We start from the raw sequence: 13,226 nt of genomic DNA, 5'->3' as shown, positions 1-13,226 counted from the left end.
ACCTGCGAGAATATCTACTCGGCGAATATCGAAAGGGGCCAATATCGGTTGACGATCTCTGTCGCTCAAACACGCTTAGGAATGGTGGGCAAATCTCGATTGACGACCTCCGTCGTTCAAACATGCCTCGAGAACGCCATCGCCAAGGATCCACCAACTCCACTGGCTTTACCGACGTTACCAGCTTTACCGGCACTACCACCACTGCCACCGAATCCACCTGCATTGCCCGAACAACAGAAACGCAATCGAGACGACCGAGCACCAGAAAACCATGCTCCCTAAGCAAGGAAACGCGTCAACATGATAATGGGAGCTATCGAAGCTTGCAGCTACTCGGTTCGAGCTATCAAAGAATACAGTAGACAGGCCGCCAGCGCGCCCAAAGTCCCGCACGATCCGCCGAAGGGAACGCCTTTGGTATTTACCGAGGCGGACACAATCGGGCTGCATAAACCACACAACGATGCCCTCGTCGTCGAACTGCTTCTCGACGACGTCGAAGTTAGTCGCATTCTGGTCGACACAGGCACTTCGGTCAACATTATCTTCAAGGAAGCACTTGACCAGCTCGATTTACCGTCAGAAAAGATTAAACCTTTTATCGAGCCACTTACAGGTTTCGACGGAGAACGCTGCATGACGGTCGGCATGGTCAACATCCCGATCTACCTTGGTGGAGTCGCAAAGATTATCCAGTTCCTCATCCTCGACAAACCGGCAATCTACAACGCCATTCTCGGTACACCTTGGTTACACGCAATGAAGGCGGTTGCCTCAACATACCATCAATGCATGAAGTTCCCAACTCCTGACGGTGTCTACACTCTTCGAGGAAACCAAGTCGTCGCTCGATCATGTTACATAAACGAGTGCAAACTCCGCTCGGCCAACCAAGCTTGTGTCATCAGTTCGTTAGGACCGACGAACGAGCTCGTCGTCCAGCAGACAAAGCCTAAGCAGGAGTCGATCGTTCAAGTTTGCATCGACGAACTAAGGCCAGAACGTCAAGTCGGAATCGGTGCCGAACTCGACTCAAGCATTCGTGATCCACTCATTCACTTTCTGAAACAGCATTCCTCAACCTTCGCATGGTCGGTAGAATATATTCCCGGGATCGATCCACATATCGCGTGTCATGAGCTCAACATCGATCCGACGTATAAGCCAATCAAGCAGAAACGCCGAAAGCTCGGACCAGAGAAGGCACAAGCCGTCAACGATGAGGTCGAGCAGTTGCTCAAAGCAGGATCCATCACCGAAGTTAAATATCCTGATTGGTTAGCAAACCCCTGAGTCGTCAAGAAGAAGAATAGTAAATGGAGGATCTGCGTCGACTTTACCAATCTCAATAAGGCATGTCCGAAAGATAGTTTTCCTTTGCCTCATATCGACCGCCTTGTGGAAGCAACTGCCGGAAACGAACTACTCTCGTTTATGGACGCATTCTCCGGATATAATCAGATTCTTATGCATCCGCAAGATCGGGAAAAGACATCGTTCATCACGGACCGCGGCATATACTGCTATAAGGTCATGCCCTTTGGTCTGAAGAATGCTGGAGCAATGTACCAACGACTGGTGAACCGGATTTTTGCAAGCCAGCTCAGGCGAACTATGGAAGTTTACATTGACGATATGCTCGTAAAATCACTCGTCGCTTCCGATCACGTTGGTCATCTTCGCACATGCTTCGATATTTTAGACCAGTATGGCATGAAGCTTAATCCCACTAAGTGCACGTTCGGTGTAACGTCTAGAGAGTTCCTCGGATACATAGTCACACGGCGAGGCATTGAAGCTAACCCGAAACAGATTGCTGCTATACTCGAGCTCCCATCTCCGACGACCAAATGTGAGGTTCAGCGGTTGACCGGACGCATTGCGGCACTTAATCGGTTTATATCCAGGTCGACAGACAAGTGCTTGCCGTCCTATCAACTTCTTCGCGGTAACAAACATCTCGAATGGAATGAGAAGTGCGAAGAAGCCTTTGCCGAGCTTAAGAAATACTTCTCTACGCCACCAGTCTTATCCAAACCAGAAACCGGCGAGACACTTTACCTCTACATCGCAATTTCGGAATACGCGGTCAGCAGTGTTCTTGTTCGAGAAGATCGTGGCGAGCAGAAGCCAATTTTCTACACAAGCAAATCCCTTGATGGGTCAGAGTATCGTTACCCGACCTTGGAGAAATTCTCCTTTGCCGTGGTTATTTCCGCGAGGAAGTTACGCCCGTATTTCCAATCTCACTCGATCGTTGTCCTAACCGACTACCCTCCTCGCACTTTCCTCCATAGTCCAAGTCAATCCGGACGACTCGCTAAGTGGGCCATTGAACTTAGCGAGTATGACATTGAATACCGAGGAAGAACTGCAACAAAGACTCAAGTCCTGGCGGATTTCTTGGTCGAGCTCCCACCTGAGCTCGTCGAAGCTAATCCTGTCATACAACCTTCGATTCTCCACGCCGATGGCTCCTCATCCCATAAAGGATCCGGCGTCGGGATTCGTCTCAAATCCCCCGAAGGAGAGGTTATCGAACAATCATTCCGCCTTGGCTTCCCGGCGTCAAACAATGAAGCCGAATACAAAGCATTGATTGCTGGGCTACGACTTGCTAAAAGTATCGGCACTGAACACGTACACGCCTACTGCGACTCTCAACTTGTGGCTAACCAATTTCACGGCGAATACGAGGCCAAGAACGATAGCATGGACGCGTTCCTCAAAGTCCTTAAGGATATTGCTTCGGAGTTCTCAACCTTCGAGCTTACAAAGATACCTCGTGATGAGAACGCAACCGCCGACGCCTTAGCTGCTCTCGCGGCTAATTCTGATCTTGATCTTCGGCGAACTATCCCAATTGCAGCAATTGAATGACCAAGTATCGAGCCTGGTCCGAACTGCAACATCATTACAAGACGCCGTGATTACGAAGCCCAACCCAATCTCGCTCCACCCTTCACCCGGAAGACGAAACCCAGAGAGGTCGTCACCGATCTCAACACCAACATGGACGAACAACCCGATAACGAATCCGATCTCGAAGACGAGTCTGAAGGTCAACACGTTCCAATCGATATCGAAGCCGAAGGTGAAGATGAGCCTGAAGATTGGACCTTAGAAATTATGGGCTACATTGGAGATGGAACGGTCCCCGCAGATAAATGGGCAGCTCGGCGCCTTAAGGCTTGTGCAGCTCGATACGTGGTCATTAAGGGCACTCTTCTCAGATGGGATGCATCCGGTGTACTCTTGACTTGCGTTCACGGCAACGACATCATGGAAGTAATGCAGAAAGTACATGAAGGAGAAGGAGAGAATCACTCCGGAGCTCGGTCTTTGGCATTCAAGATCAAAAAAGCTGGCTATTACTGGCCTACCATGTTTTCCGACTGCGAAAAGTATACAGCACGCTGCGAGAAATGCCAACTTCATGGCCCGATGATCAACCTTCCTACCGAGCTCTTGATGACTTCGACCGCACCATACCCTTTCATGCGCTGGGCAATGGACATCATCGGTCCTTTTCGCCGATCTACGACTCAGAAGCAATACGTTTTGGTCGTCACGTACTACTTCACCAAATGGGTCGAAGCCGAGGCATACCCCGAGATTCATGGAATCGATGTCAAGAAGTTCGTCTGGAAATTTATCATCTGCCGACACGGAGTCCCGTACGAGATCGTTACGGACAACGGAACCCAATTCACTTCGATAATTTTCACCGATTTTTGCGCCAAGTGGAAAATCAGACTAAGTTTCTCTACCCCGCGATACCCACAAGGAAACGGGCAAGCTGAAGCCACGAACAAAACCATTATCGATGGTCTGAAGAAGCGACTTGATACCGCTAAGGGAACTTAGGCGGACGAACTCGATGGTGTCTTGTGGTCTCACCGAACTACACCACGACGTTCGACCGGTCAATCACCATTCTTCCTTGCATATGGTACAGAAGCTATGTGTCCAGCCGAACTCAACGTCCCAAGTATTCGCCGAACCATGCTCACCCAGCAACCCGACGCGAATAACGACATGATGCTCGACACAATCGACTTAGTCGAAGAACACCGCGAACGAGCAATACTCCAGATACAAAACTACCAACAACTGGCAGCTCGTTACTATAACAAGAAGGTTAAAGGCCGTCACTTTGAAGATGGCGATCTCGTACTTCGCAAAGTCTATCAAAACACAGAAGAAAAGAACGCAGGAAAACTCGGCGCGAACTGGGAAGGCCCATACCAAGTGATGAAGGTTGTTAAGACCGGCGTTTATCAACTGATGAAGTTAGACAAAACTCTGATCCCGCGATCTTGGAACTCAATGCATCTCAAAAGATACTACTACTAGTTCGTTACAAGCTTCAAAAAAAAAAATAAAGCCTCCGAACTACTTAGTCGGAGCAAAAGACACTTTTGTACTTAGGCAGCTCCGAACTAAACCCTCCGAACTACGAATGGATTGATCCCTTTAAAAGGGTACGTAGGCAGCTCGTTACCGAATCCAGCTATAACATCAGTAAAGTTTTATTAAGTCAAAAACGTCTAAGTTCTAGTTCGGAAATCACAAGATACCGAACTCCTTGTTCTTCCATCGACTTCCTGGCCAGTTGTTCGATAGCATTCCACATGAATGCAAACTTAAAAAGCCGAGATCCGTCTCGCGAGCACCCACATGGTGCCGTGGTAAAACCACATATCAAAAGCCGGGGCCAGTCTCACAGTTAAATTTCTAAGTCACCAAGAACAATAAGCCGAGCACATCTCGCATACTTAGGTTCGACTTAGAAAAACCTTGAACTCGTTTCGTGCGCTTACAAGAGTTCGAATTAATTCACTCTTCCAGTACGACACGATTCACTTGGGTTCCCCAAGCCGAGCTCAAATGCTCGCACAATAAGCCGAACTCCTCAGATTCGCGCCGTAAGCCGAGTTCTCAACACTCGCAAAACGTAAGCCGAATTATCGCAATTCGCTACCAAAAGATAAAATTATGTTCAAATATCACCTACTAGTTGCCGATCTACTACTTAGGTGTTATCACAAATCGCTACCGATCAAATAAAGTCGAGTTCAGATTGCATATCGATCTACTACTTGAGAAAAAATTTAAGGAAAAATTAAATACTATCAAAAAGAACGAAAAAGACATATTATAAAATCATGCAAAAAAATAATAAGTTCAAGAACCCACCGAGGGTTCACAAATAAAACATATAAAATAAACCCATGAAAGGGCAAGTAAGTTCGGGTAAGAGAAGAAAACGAAAAAAGACTAAGCCGTCTTGGAAGTCGCAGCCTGATCGACATTGAGCATATCTTCGTTCGAGCCAAACAGCTCGCCCCTCAATGGATTTTGCGCACTCTGAGTCACGTTTGCAATCGGGACATCATCTTCGTCCGGGAAAGGAGACATCCGCTTATCCTCCTCGGTGAGAACGCAAGCATCGATTGAACGAAAGTCCTCCAACGCCTTAGCGTGCTTCGCCTCGATGTCGGCTACCATCTTCGGCGGGACCTCGTACAAACCTTTCTTCTTCAGCTGCTTAATGAGCCGAGAACTCCAGTAAGCTGGTTGACCACCAAGTAGGGCTTGCAGGCTCGATCTGCATCATCCAAGCTGCGGATCACCTTCTCCAAACGTTCGCAAGCCTTTGCGTGAACGCTCTTAGCTCGACCCTTCCAGTGAGTCACCAAGGCCCGCAACCGCTCCTGGTCTTTCTCCAACTCTTGAGCAAGCATGCTTTGAGCCTCGGTCAGCTCTTTTCTCACCGCTTTCAGCTCTGCACTCTCTTGCTTCAGCAGATAAACCGAGGAGTGGAGAGTGTCGTTGATTTGGAGCTCGGTGGCAAGACGCTCTTCCGCTTTGGAGACCCTCTCCTCAAGCTCGGCAACTCTAACTTGCTCATCATATAGCGCGACCTCATACGCCGCGACCAAGTTGTTGGTCTGACTGGCGAGCTGCACAAAGTGAAGCATGGCTTAGAGCTCGTACTTAGAAAAAATATTAAAATAAAGAAAAGAAATAGAGGAAGTACCACGGCAGTTTTGCGAGCAATCCCCTTGTACAAGTTTGGGAACCAGAGCTCGGAGATCGCCGAGAGACTTGGAACCTCAGAAGAAATCTTGTGATAGAGGTCGACACAAGCATCGACATTTTCCTCGAAGGGAGTTTCCTCGTCATAATCGAAGCAGACCTTCGCCCTCTTCGCTGGCTCTGGCTCTGGAGAACCCTCGGCGCGGTCTCCAGCTTGTCTCTTTCGAGAATGAGAAGCCTCAGCTCGATCTTGAGAAAGAGCGAGGTCCGACGCCACAGCCGTCGGTTGGTCGAGCTCAGCGGGAGCATCTTGTGCCCGAGAAGAGTCTTCAATCCTCTTAGTCTTCTTCGAGGACTTTTTCTTCTTCAGCTTTTTCTGACCAGCGTGGTCAGGTGAGTTCGCAGCGAGCGGCAGTTCTTCAGGTTGTTCCCTAACCTCTTCGGTAGCAGGAACGGGGTTCGGAGTCGCGTCATTCTGTTCCTCCTCGTCAAAAAGAGTGGGGATCTCGTCCAGTGAAAGCATCCTGGCAGTTCGGGTTCGTTTGGCTCGCGATTTAGGCGCCTTTTGTCTTGGAGAAGCTCGGGGCTTGTTAGCTCGAGCTTTTGGCTTCCGCGGTTTCGGTTCTTTGACAGAGGCTGCAAGGGAATCATATCAAAAGGGAGTTCGGAGTAAACTCAGAATAAAACAAATAAAACTGAACTCAATAGTCGAACCTGCTTTCTTAGCTCGGCACTGAAGAATCTCTTCCCACACTTCAGGCCAACGACGTTTACCGGCTTCGCTGAAAGCTGCTTCGAATTCGGAGGTGAGTCCGGAGTTGAGAATAATGCTCGGGAGATGACGACCTGCAAAGATTAATCAGAGGAGAATTAGCAAGATACAAAGTTAATAAGAAAAACGACTAAGTACAAGATCATCTAGATCTACCGATCGGAATCTTCCACTCCGATTGAGTCAGGATGTCAGAATTGCTGACTGTGAGATCGTTCGTTCATCTCACAGTCGGGATGTCAGAAGTACTGGGATTCCCAGTCGTTGTATTTACTAGGTTTGACCCCAGTGACGATGTTCTTTTTCGGCTTGGCGTTTGCCGCAAAGAACCACTCCTTGGACTTGTGGATATTAACCGAGAAGAGGTCTTCAAAAAGCCGACTGGTTGGGATTTCGCCGAGCTCGTCGCATAAAGTAATGAACCCTACGTAGTTTGTTATTGAGGCTGGCATCACCTGCGTGAGAGCTACGCCACGTCGATTGCAGTAGCCAAGCAGACGAGAAGGAATCGGAAGGGTGAGCCCGCACTGCGTGAAGTATGACAGATAAATGCAAAGGAAGCCTTCGGGAACGTCCCATGGCCGATCTCCAGCTTCCAGTACTATGAAGATAACTTTGTCTGAAAGCCCGTGTTTTTCGAGTACGGCATGAACGGCGTTCGGGGAGACGGAAGAAGATGGCACGTTATGGGGACGAACGACTTTTCGCCTCGGAAGTGGTGGCGAAGCATGGTTCACTGCTTCGAGATTATCCTCGGCGACTCCTGCTTCGGTAGCGTTTTCCTCAGGATTATCTTCTTCAAGCTCCTCGACCTCCTCGATCTCGTGATCGATACCATCGGTGTTCGGCCCAGTTCGAGCTCCCGTTTCGCGAGTCTCTGTAGCCAGATGTTCGGTAGCCTCAACTCGCGGTCGAGATCGGCTACTGCTCGCGCTGACCGATCTGGAGTTTTTACGAATCAACTGAGGAGGATTAGTCTCCTTGTTGGAGGAGTTTGTTGAATGAGGGTTTGAAGAGGAAGAGCTCGGTTCGGAAGACTCGCGACGATCTTCCGGCAAGATCTGGTTAGAAGAGGAGTTGATTGAAGAGCTGGAAGACATTTTAAGTTCGGAAAGGTAGAATCGAAGGAGATCTAAGAAGAACGAAGAACAGTTTGAAGATCAACCGGAAAAGATTGAAGACTGATCGGAAAATTTGAAGATCGAATGGGAAATTTGAAGACTGATCGGAAAAATCGAGGGTTTTGCGGCGGTAGAAGTTGAAGAAACGAGAGAGAACTACAAACGAAAACTAGAGAGAGAAACAAAATCTAGAGAGAAGGGAGAGCAGCGTACCTTATATATGCTTGAGCGAGAATAATGAATGCGAAGAAGGAGAAATTCCCTTATAAACAGTGGGAATTGTGGTTCCTCGATTTTCGCGAAATCTCGGAATTCACGCGCCTCATTGAAGACAGGGTGCGAAACGTACGGGAATGCGAATCGATTGCAGTTACCGAGCTCGGTTTGTGACCTACTTTTAGAGTTGAAACAAACGAGTTCGACTAAAAGCCAATTTCTTTCATCGAACTGAGAGGGGTGGGGCTAACTGTTGGAGGTGAAAACCGCACCCTGGTTTTCTCCGGTACAAACCGAGATCGGCGTAACGTAAGCCCGGTTCACGAAGGAAGGTACCGGGAAGACTGGGCCGAGTGAAGTCCTGGGTCGAACGCAGCCCATTAAGTCAAGGTCGGCGAGAAGCTTCTCGAAGGAACCGAGAAGTTTCCCGAGTTCAGTCAAGAATAGGAAAGTTTCCTAATGGAAAAAGGAAACTTGTATGAGAAAAGGAAAAGGACTGAGAGAAAAAGAAAGTCCTCTCGGTCCCATATCGCCGAAGATGCACTCGATGACCGACTCAGAGGATATATAAAGGAAGATCAATCGACTCCAAAGAACACAAGATATTCCAGAGAAGACTTAGAGACTGAGAACTCATCATTTTAGATTCTTAGTTTCATAAAGTCTTAGTTCGTTATTCCTTATTCAATAACCGAACTCAATTGTATTTCTTCGATTCGATCTAATAAAATCGAGTTTACCGATCTAAAATATTGTTTTGCCTCTTATCGATATTCACATATCAACAATACACATGTTTCTCATTACTGTTGAAGTCTTATAGATCTTGTAGTTTGGAGAGCTATTTTTTTGTTGGTTTCTTTTATTGTCTATCGAGACATCTTTTATCTTTATATAGTGAGAGAAAATGATATCTAATAATTGATTTTGCATGACCTATCTTGTTTATCACTTTTTTTTTTTTTAATAAAGACCTCATTAATCTCAATATTAAAACTGCATGCATTGAATTATGACACATATTAATATTTGAATAGCATGTACTTTAGGCTTTAGAAAAAAAAAATTATGATACATATTGTTATAATTACTCAACATGATCTTATAATATTCAATAGTTTACATATTGTATTAGCTGACTTTTTATGATTTGATGGTGTTGATTTTCAATTGTCGTCGAAATATTCGAAGGAAAAACGGCTTATTCATACTTAAAAATGGCTAATTTATATCTGCACAATTCGTTGCGGTTCAGATCTATATATGTATTTTGTGTATGTGCTAAAACATATCCACACATCAAAATTATTTGAATAGAATAAAAATCAACCAACTATTTAAATACTTTTGACGTGTAAGTGTGTTTATATGTATTTTGTGTATGTGCTAAAACATATCCACACATCAAAATTATTTGAATAGAATAAAAGCCAACCAACTATTTAAATACTTTTGACGTGTAAGTGTGTTTTATGCATATATGGATCTGGACATCAGCAAAATGTATGGATACGAATTGGCAGTTTTCTCATATTTCTACTATAACCAAATTCATTATTTTCTAGGCAATAAAAATTAATAGAATATTAAAAATTCAGAAATGTTTAGAAGAGTTGTGATTACCTATCACATTCTCATATGTCTTCTCTATACTTTTTTAGACACTAATATTCTTATTAGTAAGAGGTGATATACTCGTAACCACTACACATGTCATAAATAATTTTCTTTTATTTCTCAATAAATATAATGGTTGTAATGATTATAATGTCTTTTCTATACGTTCTTAGACACTAATCTTCTTAGTAGTAAAAGATATTATCCTCATCATCATTACACAAGTCATAACTATTTTTTTCTTATTTTTCTATAAATATAATGGTTGTAACGGGAAAATATACAAAAATACACAAAAAACATAATTAATAAAAAATATATATTTTCCTCATTATTTTTCTCTTAAATTAGAACATAAAATCTTTGTTACCTTTATATAGATCTATCAGTAGATCATAATTTTATAACAAGTTCTTATACAAAAAAAAAAGAGTTTTATATGATCAATATGGTTGTGTTTATATATGTTCTATGACAGACTCTGCGCTATAGCAGATTTTGCACTTATAATCATATGGCAGACTCTGCCCTCTCACATATATGGTTGGTTTACGATTATATGGTTAATGTCTCCTCATATAATTTTTCTAGGAAATAAATATTCCAAAGACATTTACAAAATTTTTTAAAAGAACTATACAAAATATATTTCGTTCCAAAGATAAATATCTAGTTATTGCTCTTTTTATTTTATGTTTATTATTAAAATATAATAGATTCGGTCCTGCGTAATACGTAATACGTAATATGTAGAAAATTTAATTATCGCATATTTATGATAAGTATAATTAGATTCTAAATTAAAATTTCGTTAAATTATTTATAATTTATGTTTTATAATTTATAATTAAGAAAATCTAAACTAATTTATATTAATCATAAATCTGATAAACACTTCATCTGATTGAATATTAAGATTCCAAAAATATACTTTCTATTATAAGATAGTTTCAGTTTGTTTTTACTACTTTTTACTTTGTCTATTTGTTAATTTTTTTTTTTGAAATAATTAATTTAAAATGAAAAATATATTATTACATTAACAGGTCAAGATCTTAATTAACCCTGACAAATATTATCGTAAGTTATAATTATGTGACCTGCACAAATCTATATCAAGTTAATAAAGAAATTAAATTACATACGTAAACTATCGTTTTGTGCTAAATCATACATTCGACTTAATAATGTATTAATCTGTTAACTTTTGTCGCTGTGTTTAGAGATTGCATAAAACGATGTAGTTTTGACCAAAAAAAAAAAAAGATGTCGGCTCCCACTTCTTCTTCAACCTCTTTACCTCGACACACCAGAAACACGATATTAAAATCCCTATATCCGCTGTCCCAAGAGCTGTCCCAATACCCCATAAGATTGTCTTTTTAAGTTTAATTTTTTTTAATGAACCGTTGGAGTTCAGGACACGGGTCACAAAGGAACCAAGCCATTGCATTACCACTATGGCACACAGTGTAAAATAAATTATCAACTCTAGCTCTTCTCTACTGAACGATGACTTGTTTCTTCTCTTCTCTACTTCCCAACCATACACGAACACAGCCGACGCATACGTGCGGACAAGTAGATTCCGTCTTCTCTAGCTTCACATACTTCTTCCATAGAAGTCCATCCTTTGCCACCGTACACAGGAAACACTTGGTGATGCTTGAAATTAGATGCTTAAAATTAGGTCCTTGCCATAGGTGACACCAGAATCGTCTGATCACAAAGTAGGATCCCCCTTTGTAAAGCAAATGGTAGGATCCTGAGGGATGCAACCTAGTATCCCTTATCTTCGTCTTTGGATCTGCAGTGGACTATGAGATCGTTTCAGTTATGCAGAAGGTTTCTGAACCACACTTCTTCGACTGTGTGACTCATCATGGCAAGGGTTAAGTCGAAAGATTAAGTTTCTGGGTTTCCAACTCAAAACCAATTGGCAATGAGTGGATTGATCCAAGCCTCTTATATATTATCCAAGATTTCTCTTAACTTCACATGTGGGATATTCTCACACGCTCCTCGATAATGGCCTGTTTAGTCATTATATAATCTCAACAATATCCTATCATAGATTAATTTTAGGTAAGATTGGTTGACTACTTGGGGTAAAACCGATTTCGATTAAGATTAATCGAGCCTCTTTAGATGGGATGGATCGATTTCAGTTTTAAATTGGGTAGTGTGTGATCGAGCTCTGATACCATGACAAGAATGTTGATTGAATGTGTGTCTGAAACCTAGTTACAATGACATTGAATGACCTAAAGGTCTGAATATATACATGATACGATAACCAAAAAGAGAAAATCTAAGAAATGGAAACTATACATTTCTCTAATATACAGGTCCCTCTAATATCAGAGCATCCGATCTGAAAACCTACAAGGATCCTCCGTTGATGACTACTTTGGTAGATTTACCAAGCTTTGGGATGGCATAACAGAGTATACTACTTCCAATTGATGTGAATGTGGGAAGTGCACATGTGATCTCAACACTTCTCGCGACACAGAACTTGAAGTTCTAAAGGTTCAAGACGTTCTTTCTGGCTTGGATGACCCAGTTCGTGGAGCAATTTGATCACAATCTGTGCAATTTCTCTGCTTCCTGATCTTGATAGTTTGTATCAGACAATCGTTCAGAATGAAACAATCCGTTCTGGTGTGATCGAAGAGGCAGAAGTTATGAGTTTTGCTTCTCAAATTCCATTGTCTTCTTGACAGGTCAGTTCTCCGACTATGGCGCGAGACAACTCTGCTTCACGTTTTGTTCCGGGAAATCGTGATCCTTCTCGTGTTTGTATAGCCTGTGGACGTACCGGCCATGAATCATGATGCAAAACCAACTCTCGCGGGACTTCGAATGGGCGTGGTCATGGTTTCCAACCAAAGGCGAACAGCACTCAGGTTGTTGCTGCTAACTCTGCGACTTCATCTTTTACTCCACCTCTCACAGATGCTGATCGACAGGGCTTCGGCGGTATCTCCGATGAACAATGGTGTATTATTCAACGAACTTTTGGATCAAACACCACTAATGATCGTCTGAGTGGTAAGACTAGTAGATTTTTCTGGATTTTAGACACAGGCGCGATGCACCATATGACCGTAAGTCTAGATCTACTTCATGATATTCAAAACATATCTCCTGTCTGCGTACAACTTCCAGCCGGAGAGAATGTTTTATCATTATAACAGGGCACTGTTTTTCTTACACCATCTTTGTGTTTGAAAAAAATTTATCTTGTCCCTGGTTTTTTATGAATTTGATATCTTCTGGTCAGCTGGTACTGATAATCATCTTGTTGGACAAGTCACTGATAGATTGCTAAATTTACAGGACCGAAGTACGAGGACACTGATTGGAGCAGGTGATCTTGAGGGAGAGGGATTGTACCGATTTTGTGGCATTGATGCTGTGGCTTCTAATCAGACAAGTGTTCATCAAGATCT

At 43.2% G+C, this 13,226-nt stretch overlaps 2 protein-coding genes across 2 annotated transcripts; one reads left to right on the top strand and one right to left on the bottom strand.

Moving 5' to 3' along the window:
• Window positions 1-303: 303 nt before the first annotated feature.
• On the top strand, window positions 304-1,296 carry LOC112081488. Its single transcript, XM_024148245.1, has one exon. It carries the CDS (start codon window positions 304-306, stop codon window positions 1,294-1,296), a length of 993 nt encoding a protein of 330 aa, XP_024004013.1.
• A 4,250-nt stretch (window positions 1,297-5,546) lies between these two features.
• Window positions 5,547-7,917, bottom strand: LOC112081487 (uncharacterized protein At3g60930, chloroplastic-like). Its single transcript, XM_024148244.1, has 4 exons — window positions 7,092-7,917; window positions 6,760-6,891; window positions 6,047-6,681; window positions 5,547-5,969 (listed from the first exon to the last, which is right to left on the bottom strand). The coding sequence occupies exons 1-4, from the start codon at window positions 7,915-7,917 to the stop codon at window positions 5,547-5,549; spliced, it is 2,016 nt and encodes a 671-aa protein (XP_024004012.1).
• Between the last annotated feature and the right edge of the window lie 5,309 nt (window positions 7,918-13,226).

This window comes from Eutrema salsugineum, unplaced genomic scaffold (genome assembly GCF_000478725.1).
Source record: "Eutrema salsugineum unplaced genomic scaffold, Eutsalg1_0 scaffold_10, whole genome shotgun sequence".
Taxonomy (NCBI): Eukaryota; Viridiplantae; Streptophyta; class Magnoliopsida; order Brassicales; family Brassicaceae; genus Eutrema; species Eutrema salsugineum.
This window is presented reverse-complemented; position numbering and strand designations above follow the sequence as displayed.